This window comes from Schistocerca nitens, chromosome 2 (assembly GCF_023898315.1).
Source record: "Schistocerca nitens isolate TAMUIC-IGC-003100 chromosome 2, iqSchNite1.1, whole genome shotgun sequence".
Classification (NCBI taxonomy): Eukaryota; Metazoa; Arthropoda; class Insecta; order Orthoptera; family Acrididae; genus Schistocerca; species Schistocerca nitens.
Window position 1 is genome coordinate 489,301,003 of NC_064615.1, and position 16,276 is coordinate 489,317,278.

Here is a 16,276-nt window from a genome sequence, read left to right on the forward strand (position 1 = left end):
TGAAGGGTTTAAGGGGAGGAGGAGGGTAAACATCGGTGGGAAGTGGTAGCTGGGAACAGGGGCCACAGAAAGAGGACAGTGTCTGACTGTTTCCCAATTGGCACAACCAACAGATTTGCCTTGCTACCACAGTTAAGTAAGGACGAGGCTCCAGTAGAAGTAGATGTAGTTAGGATGCAATAGAATCTCACTAGGAAACCAACTGTTTCAAAAAAAGTAGGAAGTAAGAGGAAAGTTCTGTTGCTAGGTAGCACCCATGGAAGAGGTGCGGGCCAGATTTCGCAGGAAAAATTAGGTGACAGGTACCAGGTCACAAACTTTTTCAAGCCAAGTGCAAGTCTTAGCCAGGTGATAGAGGATACAGGTTCCTTGTGCAAAGGTTTCACAAAGCAAGATCATGTGATGATAGTGGGTGGAGTGGGAAACAGTATTTATAGGGATCAGGGCTACAGTATTGAGTGTGACCTGGTGAAAATAGCCTCGGCAACGACCCATACCAATGTTGGGCTGGTGCCTGTTTTCGTGCGGTGTGATCAGTCCCAGTTGAACTGCTGTGTCAGGAAGGTAAATATGGAGTTGGATCAGTTGTGTAGGGTGGCCACTCAGTCAGACATTGGATTGGTTCCTGTCGAGGCTATTGATAGGGGGGATTTCACAAAGCATGGCCTACACCTCAGTAGGAAAGGGAAGGGTAAACTGGCAGGGTTGTTAGCGAAATCCATAAGGGGGGACACTAGTACTCATGGATGTACCTCTTTTAGACTAATTATCAGTGTCCAATGAGAAGTTCAGGCAGGCAGGTGCTAAAGAGTTCCAAAACTCACAAAATTCTCACAACGGGAAAGTAAATAATAATGTTACCTTATTTAACCAAAATATTGGTGGTTTAAAGAAAAAAGTAAAGTAAAAAATAATGTTACCATTTTTCACCAAAATATTTCCAGATTGAAGAATAAAGTAGATGAGCTCCTGGTTTGTTTAGATGACATTAAATCTGATAATGTAATAGATATACTGTGCCTGTCTCAGCATCGCATTGTGTCTGATATGGAAAAGGTAAATATCAGTGGTTATAAACTAGCTGCACATATGGGTAGAGAGAATAAGGTGAGAGGAGGAGTTGCCATATATGTCAAAAGTTATCACTGTGTAGAAAGCTTAGATACAAAAAAAGTTTTGTCTTGAGCAACATATAGAAGCATGTGCCTGTCAACTTAAACTGAAGGAGGGCTCTTTTATAATTGTAACAGTATATAGGTCCCCTTCAGGAAGCTTTCATTTATTCCCGGAAAACTTCGATGCCTTGTTGTGCTATCTGTCAGATAGGGGGAAGCAAATTATTATTTGTGGGGACTTAAATGTTGATTCACTGAAAGAATGTAATAGGAAGAATGGCCTGGAAGTCTTGCTCGGTTCTTTCAATTTGACATCTGTCATTAATTTTCCTACTTAGGTAGTAAAGGACAGCAGCACATTGATAGATAACACTTTTATAGACCAATATAGGTTTAAAAACATAAATTCTTGTCCTGTTGAGAATGGCCTTTCTGATCATGATGCTCAGCTAGTTACAGTATATGACATAGCTCCATTCAGTAATTCAAAACTACCCTCCAAAGTTGTGCGTTCAATTAATGGCTCAAAAATTAGAAATTTCAGGGAAAATCTTCAGCAGTTAGACAGGGATGACGTATACAATGAACCTGATGCTAATTTAAAATATAACTTATTTCATAATACACTTGTAAGAGAATTTGAAAACTGTTTCCCAAAAAAGTAGTTAAATCTAATTATAAGAAACCATGCAAAAAACCTTGGCTTACTAAAGGAATAAAAATATCTTGTAACCACAAAATGGAACTGTATCTAACAACAAGAAAGAGTAATGACCCAGAAACAGCCAAATATTATAAAAACTATTGTGCTACATTAAGAAAGATTATTAAAAAGTCCAGAAGCAAGTGCATCATGTCTGAGATTAATACCTCTGATAACAAAATCAAAACAATTTGGAACATTATTAGAAGGGAGACAGGGCAACCAAGAGTACAGAATGACAGCATCACCATCAAAGCGAATGGAAACTTGATAAACAACAAGCCGGAAGTCGAAAACATTTTGAATAATCTTTTTTTTTAAATGTTGTAGAGAAAATAGGATCTAAATGTTCATTAGAAGAAACAAGGCAGTTAATGGAAGAGGCCTTACCCACACCATTTGATACAATTGAAATTCCACCCACCTCTCCTTCTGAAATCAGGATGATAGTAAACTCTCTCAAGAATAAGAGCTCACATGGAATTGATGGCATTTCCAGCAGGATAATAAAAGCTTGTTCTCAAGAAATAATTGGGATTCTTAGCCACATATGTAATAGCTCTCTGAAGGAAGGTATTTTTCCAGATAGACTGAAGTATGCCACTGTTAAACCACTGCATAAAAAAGGGGATACGTCTGATGTCAACAACTACCGCCCAATCTCTCTTCTGACTGCCTTATCCTAAATTCTTGAAAAAGTAATGTATTGTAGAGTAGCTTCACACCTTTGTAAAAATAAAGTTTTAACAAAATGTCAGTTTGGTTTCCAGAAGGGTTTTTCAACGGAAATTGCTATATACACTTTCACTAATGAAATATTAAATGCTCTGATTAACCGTAAGTCACCCATTGGGATTTTTTATGCTCTATCAAAGGCTTCTGATTGTGTAAATCATGGAATACTTCTAGATAAGCTCAAGTACTGTGGTATGAATGGGACAGTGCTCAAATGGTTTTAAATCATACCTAGCTAGAAGAGTGCAGAACGTTGAAATAAGCAGTTCACATAATATGCAAGAAATGGTGATTTCTCAAACTGGGGAACAATCAAGAATGGGTTCTCTGCTGTTCTTAATATATATATATATTAATGACTTGCCATTCTATATTCACGAAGATGCAAAGCTGGTACTTTTTGCCGATCATACAAGTATAGCTATCACACCCAACAGACAAGAATTAACTGGTGAAATTGTAAACGATGTTTTTCAGAAAATCATTAAGTGGTTCTCTGCAAATGGGTTCTCTTTAAACTTTGACAAAACACAGTATATACCGCTCCACACAGTAAATAGAATGAAACCATTGATAAACATAGACTTCGATCAGAAATAGGTAGCTAAGGTAGATTATTCAAAATTTCTAGGTGTATTCATTGATGAGGGGTTGAACTGGAAAAAACACACTGAGGATCTGCAGAAACGTTTGAGTTCAGCTACTTATGCTATTGGGGTCATTGCAAATTTTGGCGATATACATCTCATCTCAGTAAATCAGCTTACCACGCCTATTTTCATTCTCTGCTTTCGTATGACATCATATTCTGAGGTAACGCATCATTGAGTAAAGGTGTGTTCATTGCACAAAAGCGAGTAATCAGAATAATTGCTGGAGCTCATCCAAGATCATCCTGCAGACACTTATTTAAAGAGCTAGAGATCTTCACTGTAGCCTCACAATATGTATATTCACTTATGAAACTTGTTATTAACAATCCGAACGAATTCAAAAATAATAACAGTGTACATGGCTACAACACTAGGAGAAAGGATGATCTTCACTACTCAAGGTTAAATCTAACTTTGGCTCAGAAGGGGGTAAATTATGCTGCAGGTCTTTGGTCACTTACCTAATAGCATCAAAAGTCTGACAGATAGCCATATAGCATTTAAAAGGCAATTAAAAGAATTTCTTAATGGCAACTCCTTCTACTCTTAGATGAATTTTTGGATATAGTAAGTGGCTAATTTCCCCAACCCCCACAAAAATTAAAAATATTAAATGTCATGTAAAGTTCTGCGTGTCTGCCCTAAGTATAGAACATCACAATTCTGACTGGAGTTGGCAAACGCCAGATTTTTTTGTACATGTCAGTGTGATCGTCCTATTTTAGACACTTCTATAAAGAGTCATTACTTTTTTTAGGATGTTTCCCATTCTGTGTATCTCTCCTGTTTTAGACACTTATGTAAAGAGACATTACTTTTTTCTGAGCATGTTCTCAATTCCTTGTATCAGTTTGTTTCCATAGGTGACTGTGTACTAGCTTGTTTTGTTAGTTTCTGTGTCATGCCCTTGCTGCGTAGTGGTGATGATGTTGATGTGTGTGTGTGTGTGTGTGTGTGTGTGTGTGTGTGTGTGTGTGTGTGTGTGTGTGTGTGTGTGTGTTTCGGGTGAATCTTGTGGATCTCTGAATTTGTGTGGTGTTTTGTTTTTTATTCTTATGTTTTTTTCTGGATTTTCTTGTTCAGTTTTGTTACTAGGGCTTCTCAGTATCCGTTATTTTTTGCTCTTTGAATAATTACGTCCAGCTCCTTAGTATAATTATGTAGGTCACGTGACACTGTGTTTAATCTGTGGAGCGTACATCTGAGGGCATATTCTTTTTGGACCTGTGGGTTTTTGATTGATGTTACATTATATCTGTTGTAGTGGTTTTCCTGTAATGCTGAATTAGCTAACCTACACAAATTGTACATTACATAGTTAAAGGTCAACTGCCAATCCCTGCGCCAAGTGTTATTTCTCTGCTGGTCTTTCTGCATTTCCGTACTATGTTCTAGAGTTGTAATATCTCTGTAGGGACATAGAACTTGCTCCAATTTCCACTAGGTGATTTATGTGTATACCGTGAAAAGCAATGCTCCTCTAACACTCCCTCGGGGGTATGCCCCAAGCTACTTTGAAAACCTCTTTGCGTTGCAAAACTTGTACCGTGACCCAGAAATTTGAGAGCTGACACATCTTTAAGATCCAAAATGTGATAATTTTGCGCAGTGGAATGGATAATGCAATGAATTTACGGCTCTAGCTATGGGTCCTAAATTGGTGAATTACAAAGACATAAATTTGACAAGAACGACATGTGTTAACAGAAACAAGCTTTGAAGTAACACATTAATTTATTCAGTTAAATACACATTAAACGGATAAGACTATGAAAATATCACATGATTTTACAAATGTCCTCTATTGAAAATCTTTTAAATAAACTTACGCCACCATCGTGCATGTGGCTCTGTAGAACTTCTGTCGACACAAACTCTGAACCGCTCGTGCGCTAAGATGCACTCCAAATGCGCACGGCTCTGCGTCTCTGGATAAACACTACCGAAGTGCACACCTCCCCATCTTCCAGTGCACTCTCCGATTTTTAGCTCAACCACACAGACTGCTGCTATCAGTTTTCGCCAAACAGGAATCGCAGAATATGTACACTCAGTTGACCAATGGCGAGGTTTATTCATGCACGAAAATCCTGCCAAGAAAAACGTACCGCAATAAAATGCCAATGACTTTTCTATTCGCCTTCTTCCAGAAAGTTGCTGCATAATGACACAAACATTTTTACCTCTTGCCTGTTTTCACACCCAGCAGCTAGTCTGAAAATAAAAACTGCGCCTGAGGCTTGGCTCTTATTTTTTTGCAAGATGTCTTTCTTTAGCAAAGCGTAAGCTTGCTTATCTCCTGAAAACAGTCTTCAGACCACGAGAAAGTGTCAACCTTCTGTCGACAAAGGGCCTTCCCTGCTCTCATCTCGGTTGTAGGGCAGGGCTCGGTTATAAATGCACAATAGTCGTTTTCCCGCCTCAAGGACGATATTTCTGAAATTGCGACCTTTTTGCGGCAGGGATGGATGCATACCCCTTTATTTTGTATATCGCTCACCGGATAAAAATGTAATTCATGCAATATAAGGGAAGAAAAGTGTACGAAGAAAACAGTTACGTCACATTTCACAGTTATTCAAATTATTTAAGCGAACCATCTTTATTGTCATATCATAGTTAAATGTGGGCTAGAGTCTTCAATATTTTTCGTTAAGGAAAGTACTTTTTACGTGATACAACTGCAAAGATTGGTCTTGACTTTCGGCGGAAGTGAGACGTGACTTACCAGCAATAACCCCAAATAAATTCTCATATTTCGGAAAATAAATTTCATGCATTATCTCAACTGGTGTCCATAACTGAAGAAACCTGTTAATAATCATATGGAAAGAAAGCGCTTTCCTTGATATTTTTTCGAAAATAAAGGCTTTCTATTTTTACATCATATACATTAAGGAACTCTACAAACAGGTGCGTGACGTACTGCAGGAACAGTGTTCAACACAAACTTTATCCACTGTGCAGCTGAAGTCGTGATTCTTTGGTCCAATGCAGGAACTCTATAATACAAATTACCTTGTATTCGATGTCTTCCGGCTGAAGAGCAAAGTTCTTTAGGGATGGGTCAGGCTTCTTGCTGTCGTCGTACGTGTAGTTGCGTACCGAGAAGTCGGTGCCACCCATGGGCAGGCGGATCAGGGAGTACTGTGAGCTGCCGTCGCTGCTTCCGAAGTAACTCCTGCAACACAGCGCCGCTTGTCAACACACCTGGCAGCGAGCAGTCCTACGCACCAGTGTACTGAATCACGTGACTGGCGGGGAAACGGAGCACCAATAGGAAACAGTGTTAAAAACAGTCACCAGCCCTGTTCCAAGAGCCGGCCGATGTGGCCGAGCGGTTCAAGACGCTTCAGTCTCGAACTGCGCGACCGCTTCGGTCGTAGGTTCGAATCCTGCCTCGGGCATGGATGTATGTGATGTCCTTAGGTTAGTTAGGTTTAAGTAGTTCTAAGTTCTAGGGGACTTACGACCACAGCAGTTGAGTCCCATAGTGCTCAGAGCCATTTAAGTAGTTTTAAGTTCTAGGGGACGGATGACCTCAGATGTTAAGTCCTATAGTGCTCAGACCCATTGGAACCAACCTATTCCAAGAACATACTAAACATATACACTAACTCGCTCGACCCAACAAATAGTCTGTCAAATTCTGACCTTCCGTGAGATCCTCCTTAATCTCTTGCTAAGGTCTCCTTGGATAGCAGTGCTGGAGTGGCAGGTGGTCAGCATAGGTATATCCTGATTCCTGACGTCATCAACGGCGGACACCAGCTCTCTTTAAAACAGCTATTCAGCTTTCGCCCGCATCTCGTGGTCGTGCGGTAGCGTTCTCGCTTCCCACGCCCGGGTTCCCGGGTTCGATTCCCGGCGGGGTCAGGGATTTTCTCTGCCTCGTGATGGCTGGGTGTTGTGTGCTGTCCTTAGGTTAGTTAGGTTTAAGTAGTTCTAAGTTCTAGGGGACTTATGACCACAGCAGTTGAGTCCCATAGTGCTCAGAGCCATTTGAACCATTTTATTCAGCTTTCCTAATGTAGCCGAGTCCATCAAGCTTCAGTCCTCTGACCGAGACAAATCTTTCACGGTTTCTGTGACTCAATAAAAAATCTCCTCAGAGCGCTGCGTTTCCCTTGCTATGAAACTGGACTCACAGCAGGTTTTGCATCATTGCTTTATTTGGTTTTATTGTTGAAATTTCGCTGCCTTCAGAACATGTGTCTAAATGAACATTATTGTCATGAGCGTATAATCACAACTCCTATATGACATTAAGTGTAAAAATTCTTAAGACATTCACAATTAAGCACTTTGATACCACGTTTGTCCATTTCCCATTCTTCCATTGGCTATTAAAATTTGGACACTAGTTCATTCTGTAAATTTACCTCAAATCACAGATTTTTTCTTAATTACACTTATTGATATTATTAAATGATTGATATTATTAAATGTTGTTTTCCAAAAATAGACACCATGCTGGTCATTTTGATACCCGATTTGTCCATTTCGCACACTTAGTCTGGCCATGAAAATTCGGACAAACATTTTCTCTCAAATAGTTAATTAATTTTTCCTTAATTACCATTATTAGTTTCAAAAAATTAAACCTTTTTTTGCAAAACTAAGCCTCATGCTGGTCAATTTGATACCCCATTCGTCTATTTCTTACTCTTTGATGGCTATGAAGATTCGGACAGAAAGTTTCCCCCAAATTGTAATTAAGATTTTTCTAATTACCCAGATTAATTTCAAGCAATCAAATTTTTCTGTGGAAAACTAAATCTAACGCTAGTCAATCTGATAGCCCACTTTCCCACGTCCTACTTGGTGTGGCTATGAAAATGAAGAAAAAAATCCACTGTGTACCTTCTAGGGGGCTTGTTTTCGCTTGCCTCAAACGTTTGACCAAAAATAGTATTCCAAAAATTGAAAAAATAACTGGAGCAAACACTTGGAAGGAAAGTTAAAAACAATGGTCAAAAGTTTATAAACAAAAGTTCACCAAAAAATCATTTATGTCAGGAGTGACGGGAAGTAGATGAAGGAGGATAGTGGGGAGTATGCTGGGACAATCACAAACCAATCGTAGCTCATACAGTCGAGAGCCAGCACCATACAACACTGGTAAATCTAACATTGCTGAAGAAAAAACGGCTTAACGTTTTGTGGAGTGCACATACGCCAGATTGGGGAGATGAGGCATAAGGTATGGAGAGAAGTATCTTTATTGACCCCCTGTCACACACACACACACACACACACACACACACACACACACACACACACACACACACACGCACGCACACACATTAGGGCGTTTAATGAGTTATGCAACCCATTCTTTCTGAAACAAACGCGGTTTTATTCTGGATTCCAATACACCATATCATTATTCTTCTTTTGGTTCCAAAAGCCGTTTTTTCAACATAATCTCCATCCCATGCGACGGCCTTGCACCCCCTTACTTGGAGAACCTGTATGCCCACATGGTACCACTCTACTGATCGATGTCGGAGTCAACGTCTTGCGGCATCAGTCGCCTCCCCATGATCCACGTACTGCTTCCCGCAGAGTGCATTCTTCATTGGGCCAAACCGACGGAGGTCAGAAGGTGCGAGATCTGGGTTATATGGTGGATGGGTCCTATGAAGCTCTGTGGCCTCCTCGCGGCTGCGCGGACATGTGTGAGGCCAGTTGTGTAGCAAAGTGTTTGACTGTAACCCATCGATCACCTCGAATGAGAGTGTCCACACGTACCAACAACGCAGCTCAGTGCACAGCTCAGTGCAACCTGTCAGCACGCTAGAGATCGGACAGATATGCGTGCCCAATGACTCAGTGTGCTTTTGTTCATTGCCAGGTCTCCATAGACATTCTATAAGCCTTATGAGTAAATGCAAAGCTGTGGTTTTCAGCAAAAGAAACTCAATAACAGCTCTCTGTTTGTAACCCACGTCAGTTAAGACGCCAATTTGAAGGATACAAATTGCGCCGTCACCTATTGGAGCTTCATGAAACTATAGGAGCTGAAGCAGAAATATTTCATGATATCCCACAACAAATTTCGCATTTTTTAACCGAAACTGGGCAAGAAAAACACCCACCCAGCATACGTGGTGTAGGTTAATCACTTCTGCCGCAGCCATGATCCGGGCAACTAGATCTTCCTCTAACAGGACTTGTAAACAAATCTCTTCATGTGGCTCCACAAGATAAAGTCTAAAGGGATTAAATCTGGGGATTTTGGCGGCCAAGTGTGTGGTGCACCTCGACCGATCCACCTGTCGCCACAGATTATATGGATGCGAACTGCAAAATGTACTGCCGCGCCATCATACTGGAACCATAATTCATGTCGAATCTCCAATGGTACATCTTCCAAAAACTCCGCCAGCGGTTTTTGCAGGAGTATCAAGTACCTGGCACCCATTAGGTGGGAAGGAAGTATCTACAGTCCAATCACACGACCATCGCAAATACCTGCCCAGTCATCGATGCCGAATGTGTGCTGAAATCTTCGTGTACACGTAGCTTTGGGGTTTTCTTGATTACAAATTTCGCTACTTTGGGTGTTCAAAATACCTACCCTGTTGAAACGCCCTTCGTCGGTGAACAAAATTCCGACTGGATACTGGGGAAAATGCACAAAATTGTGTAAAAACAAAGTACAGAAATTGAAAGGTACAAAATCAACCGGGAGCATGGCGTGTGCCTTCTGAGGGTAATATGAGTGCCGTTAGTGTTCATGCAGAACACGCCAGACAGACGAGTACGACACATGCAAGTCACGTGCAATGGCTCGAGTACTCATCGATGGGTTCTCTTCAACTGGATGAGGCACTTCCTCTTACAGTACCATAGTGTGCCGCCTTCTTGCAGCACCACAGTTTGCTCTGTCACTTGCGAATTTCCCACCATGCTGCAGTCGTTGTTCTGCTCTGGCAAACATGGGACAAAATGAGGTCACATGACTTGGAAAGTACTTGTGGTACAGACGTTGAGATTCTCTTCTACTACTGTGGCCTTCACAGTAAATTAACAACATATCGGTGCACTCTTCGAACGTATACTCAGGCAGCACTAGTCACCGAAATATATCTGATGCATCATCAAGAAACTTGGAAACAAGGCAGATGGCAACATAGCACATCAGGTGACATCGCCTTATCGTACCATTCCTGAATGTGGATAGCCTACCATGACAGGCATACTGCATAAAACATATGGCGCGCGAGTGAGTAGCTCTTGTTTTCCTTGTAACATGAATACAGACTATTTCCGGACATGAGTTGCTACGTAAAACTTGATCTCCTATATCCCCTTTACAATCTCTAAAAGTGTGTATTATGATTTGTGAAACATCTTGTATACACACTGATCAGTCGGAACATAATGACCTATTAGTCGGTATGTCCACCTTCGACACGCATGACGTCCGCAGCTCGTGGTCGTGCAGTAGCTTTGTCGCTTCCCACGCCCGAGTTCCCGGGTTCGATTCCCGACGGGGTCAGGGATTTTCTCTGCCTCGTGATGACTGGGTGTTGTGTGCTGTCCTTAGGTTAGTTAGGTTTAAGTAGTTCTAAGTTCTAGGGGACTGATGACCATAGATGTTAAGTCCCATAGTGCTCAGAGCCATTTGAACCATTTGACACGCATGACAGCGGCGACGTGTCGTACTATGGAAGCAATGAGGCCTTGGTAGGTCGCTGGAGGGAGTTGGCACCACATCTGCACACACGAGTCTCCTAATTCATGTAAATGGGGAGGGGAGCGATGAGCTCTGATGCCACGTTCAATCACATCCCACATGTGATCGATCGAGTTCAGATCTGGCGAATTAGGGGGCCAGCACATCAACTGGAATTCGCCACTGTCTTCCTCGAACCACTCCATCACACTCCTGGCCTTGTGACATTGTACATTATCTTGTTGAAAAATACCACTCACTTCCAGAAACATGGTCGTGATGAAGGGGTGTACATGGTCTGCAACCAGTGTACCATACTCCTTGGGCGTCATGGTGTAAGGAGCTGTTCCCCTGGATGACGACGTATTCGCGCACTTCCATCGGCATGGTGAAGGAGATATCGGAATTCATCAGACCATGCAACTCACTACCACAGCGCCAACGTCCACTTCCGATGGCCATGTGCCGATTCCAGTCGTAGTTACCGATGAAGTGATGTTAACATTGGCACGTGTGTGGGTCTTCGGCTATGGAGGCTCACCGTGAAGAGTGTTCTGTGCACTGTGTCTTCAGACACACTTGTACCCTGTCCACCGTTAAAGTCTGATGTTAGTTCCGTCACAGTTTGCCACGTGTTGAAGACACTCACCACAGCACTCGTCGAACACCCGACAGGTCGTGCAGTTTCCGAAATACTCGTGCCGAGCCTCCGGACCATCACAGTCTGTCCTCGGTCAAACGCAGACAGATCACTTGCCGGCCCATTCTACACACGGACAGGACGCTCACTGACACTTCATGCACCGTGCATGTGTCTGACTAGCAGTCATTCCTCGCCAGTTGACAATGCTATTACCTGGACGAGTTTATTTAGACAGTAGGTCGGTGGTGAGTTTATATCAACAGTATCTCGGTGGTCACAATGTTCTGACTGATCAGTACATATACTGAAAGGATATCACGGTAGGAATGGTCGCATACGAATATACACCAGAAAAAAACGTGAATTTGGGGGAGAGGGGTGCTAGGCTTGCGTTGAAACACCTTTATTGATTTAGATTCCATCACTCCAACAAGGTTGCAATATAATACTTAACATTAAAATATTTATTCATATGTTTAGAAAAAATAAGTACTAAGGGAAAATATATAATTAGCAGGCCATATATTACAAAACAGACAAGTACAGAGATGTTACGCGCATATACGAAGCCACAAAAAAAACATGTTATTTACAAACGTTCGTAGCTTTGGCTGAGCTCACAAAGGCAGCACTAATCCAAGGGGCTAGCAAGTGAAGGGCCTCTCAGTTGTTGACCCAAGGACATTGTCAATTACGATTGCCTTTGATACGGGGTAAATGATATAAGATCGTGGACCAATGGAAACAAGTCGCCTGGTCGGATAATCTCATTTCCTGTTACACCACGCCAATGGCCTACCAGGATCCACCGTCATCAAAGCAAGCTGCTGCTCTAAACATGCACCGCATCATGGGTCTGTGCTACAGGAGACAGTCACCTGTGCTTCCGTGGTAGTAAACGATGACAGCATGGCAGCACATTATTGGAAACCACCTGCATCCCTTCGTACTTAATGACATCTTCAAGCAAACCCAGAACGGTACTGCAGTGGTTTGAGTTGGTGTCGCTCGATATGAACCTGGTGGAACTCTGCTGTGGGAAAACGCAGGAAATGTGTTAAGGCGAATGCATGTGCAATTGTTGCAATTCCAGATCGACCAAGGAGCTACCAACAGTGTCTCCTCAATCACCATTCAACGAACGTTGCTGCGTGTGGGCCTCTGGAGCAGGCGCCTCTTTCATGAACCCATTCTGACCGCCGTTCACCAGCGACGAAGGCTGAAATTTGCACGCCAGTGCCGCAACTGGATGTCCACAGGTGGCCTTTTCAGATGAATCACGTTTCATGCTACATGGGACATACAGCGTGTCTGATAGCAAACAACATGGGACAATCGGCAGAAGGGTCCAGAGCAGAGGAGGGAACGTTATCGTGTGGGGAATGTTTTCGTAATTCTGGAAGCCACAGTGTATTAACACGAGTACTCATCTGTCCTTGCGGTTTGTCCACCCCCTACACGCAGTTTGTTTTTCCTCGGCAAGATGGCATCTATCATCAGGACACTGCGACATGTTACAGAGTTTACAGAGTACATGCGTGGTTCGAAGAGGACCAGGGTCAGTTTATCGTATTCCCCTAGCCATCAAACTCCCCGTATTATAACCCAGTCGAGAGTCTGTGGGGCCATCTCGATCGGGCTGTGGCCCCATGAATCCTCAACCGAGCGTAGCTGGCCACAACACTGGAGTCGGCATAGCTCCACATCTCTGTCAGTACCTTCCAGAACATCACTGTCTCGCTTCCTGCACGTCTCGCAGCAGTCTGCACTGCAAAAGGCGGTTATTCAGGCGTTTGACAGGTGCTCATATTTATGTGCCTGGACGACGTGCTTACGTTACTATCGCAAACTTTTAAAATAAGATTATACCTCGTTTCGCTGCTGTGGGTATGTATATACGTCCTGCAACGTCATTACCCAGATGTTGTAAACGTGTATACGAGCGTAGCTTCAATTTTCCTACAGTGCTATGGACGTCTGAATTCGTCCTGACCCGTCGACCACTCACCGCTGCGTACAAGTTTGTCACCTAATAGTTTTCTTAAAATCGGGTGATACGTATTTTATATCGGACAGAACGCGTCTTTAAGCACAGGCACCAGCATTTAGCCAGCATTACAGCCATAACAAAAGCCACACTTAGCACAGAATGCAAAGAGCACGTCTGTAGCAGCGAAAGGGTTAATGAGTACATTGTGGCATCATTTAAATTTTTTTAATTCCTTGAATAATTATAATAAATATTGAAAATCAGATTTTTGATGACCCTGGAAGCTGTTAGGTACGCAACAGAGAACCGAGCCTGGGGAACCAAGTACTGGGAAGCAGTTTAGCAATTCAGATGACGCTGTAATTAAATGGTGGCGAGGTGACAGTGTGTGTCGATTTTCGCTGGCACATCTGTTTCTTTTCATTCCCAGTGTAAATTCGATTTTCTGGCAGCCCAGCCTAGAGCTGAGTGTATCCTGTCAGGCAATATGCTACGAGCGTGACAAGCAGTACATGTAAGCGAGGTTGGCCCTACCTGAGCAGCTGCTGCTGGGTTGCTGAGCTGAGGGCCCTGATGTTGATGGCGGTGGAGTCCGACATACCGCCGCCGAAGCCCAGCATCCGCTGGAACTGCTGGCTTGTATCCACCCGTAGGCGTGCCGCTCCAGACTGCATCTCTGCGACCACACAACAGGACTACAGCACGACTGCCATCTGCGTGTGTCAGCTGTATGGCTTTGTTTGCTTGTCTGTTGTTGATGTCGTCTCTAGTCTTGCCACACATGCCTATGCTGTTTGAGCCTGTTCACCTGTATGTAGAAAGTGTAACCTACACCCACTTTAATCTGCTTGCTGAAGTCAAGCTATATACGAGGCGTGTTTTTTAAGTAAGTACCGTTTTGAAAGAAAAAAAAGACGTGCTAAGATATCTCAATAATTTTATTTTTACACAGAAGCCTGTACCTTAATCTACTTTTCTACATAATTTCCGTCAATATTGATGCACTAGCCATAACGTTGTACCAGTTTTTGAATACCTTCCGCCTGACTTGTTAACCACTGCATCACCACTGTTTTGACTTCGTCATCGTCTTGGAGACGCTAACCGCTCAGGTGTTTCTTCAAGTGCAGGAACAGATGGTAGTCACTGGGCGCAAGATCGGGGCTGTACGAAGGATGATCTAGAGTTTCCCATCGAAAAGATGTGATGAGATCTTTGATCCGATTCGGCACGTGCGTACGGGCATTGTCTTGCAGCAAAACGATGCCCTTGCTCAACTTCCATGGACTGTTGCTTTTATTCTGGTGTCAGGTAGGCCACCCATGTTTCATCACCCGTAGCAATCTTAAGAAATCATCACCGTCATTGTGATACCGCTCAAGGAAATTCAATGCACTGTCTAAACGTTTGGTTTTGTGCACATCCGTCAACATTTTCGGTATACAACGTGCGCACAATTTTCGGTAATTCAAGTGCTCGGTCACAATGCCATACAAAACACTACGAGAAACATTAGGAAAGTCATCCCGCAAGGAGGAAATCGTAAAGCATCTCTTTTCTCTCACATTATTGTCCACTCCCTGTACCAAACTTTCATTAACGACCGAAGGACGCCCACTCCGTTGTTCATCATGTTCATTTGTGCGGCCATCTTTAAATGCTCTCACCCACTTTCTTAACATTCCATCACCCATAATGTTTTCTCCGTAAACTGCACAGATCTCACGATGAATATCGATCGCTTTTAGACCTTTGGCACTAAGAAATCTTATAACAGCCCGTACTTCACAGTCGGCGGGCATCTTAAACACTCAGTACACAAGTAAACAAGGAAGAATCAGACTATAATGGCGTCAGTGCGCAGATTAAGGTATAGGTTTTCATGTAAAAATAAAATTATTGAGATATCTTAGCACGTCTTCTTTTAGTTTCAAAACGGTACTTAATTAAAAAACGCGCCTCGTATAAAATCTGTCGCCGTACCATTCCCGCCACACACCTTGCTTGTCATCATTCATTGCCACTGATGCCCCCTCCCTCTGTATCAACATCCCCCATTTACATGATCTTTCTGCTGCTCAACATTACCTCACCTGTTTCCTAACCTATGACACCCCAAGTACTCATGTTAATCAACTTTATACGTACCACTACTTTACCCTTGAGGGATAGATTTACAAACAGATCACGGGCACAGCCATGGGAAACAGGATGGCCCCTTCCTGTGCCTACCCTTTTGTGGGTCGCTTGGAGGTGGCTTTCCTGGGATCCATAAGCCTTCAGCCTCTAGCTTGGTTTAGAGTCGTTGATGACATCTTTGCCATACGAACTCATGGTAAGGCTGACCTATTAAAATTTCTCGATTTTCTAAATACATACTCCCAATTAAATTTCACATGGTCCAACCCCAAATCCCATGCGACTTTTCTTGACGTTGATCTCATCCTCACTCACTGTCAGCTCCACACTTTTATTAATACTAAAACTTTTAACAAAAAACATTACTTTCATTCTGACAGTTGCCATCCTTCCCATGTGAAATAATCCCTCCCATACAGGTTTGGTATTCGAGAGAAATGAATTTGTTCAGATGCAAACTCTTTACAGCAGTACCACCATTCTCACCGTAGCCTTCTATGGACGCAATTACCTCAGCAGTACAGCTCGAAAGCAGATTTCCTGGACCATCACATCCAATCTTAGTACTGCTGACCCCTCCAGTAAACAACTAAGGAGTACATGTCACTCACTAT

The 16,276-nt window shown here is 42.7% G+C and overlaps 1 protein-coding gene across 1 annotated transcript in view; it reads right to left on the reverse strand.

Annotated features, from left to right (window-relative positions):
• The window catches only part of LOC126236431 (lysosomal acid glucosylceramidase-like), a 153,251-nt gene that overhangs the window by 67,668 nt on the left and 69,307 nt on the right, over positions 1-16,276 (reverse strand). Inside the window, exons 3-4 of the mRNA XM_049945733.1 lie at positions 14,058-14,199; positions 6,225-6,387 (exon numbers count right to left, since the gene is read on the reverse strand). Coding sequence (XP_049801690.1) covers positions 6,225-6,387; positions 14,058-14,199 — 305 coding nt within the window. The remainder of the gene's footprint in view (positions 1-6,224; positions 6,388-14,057; positions 14,200-16,276) is intronic.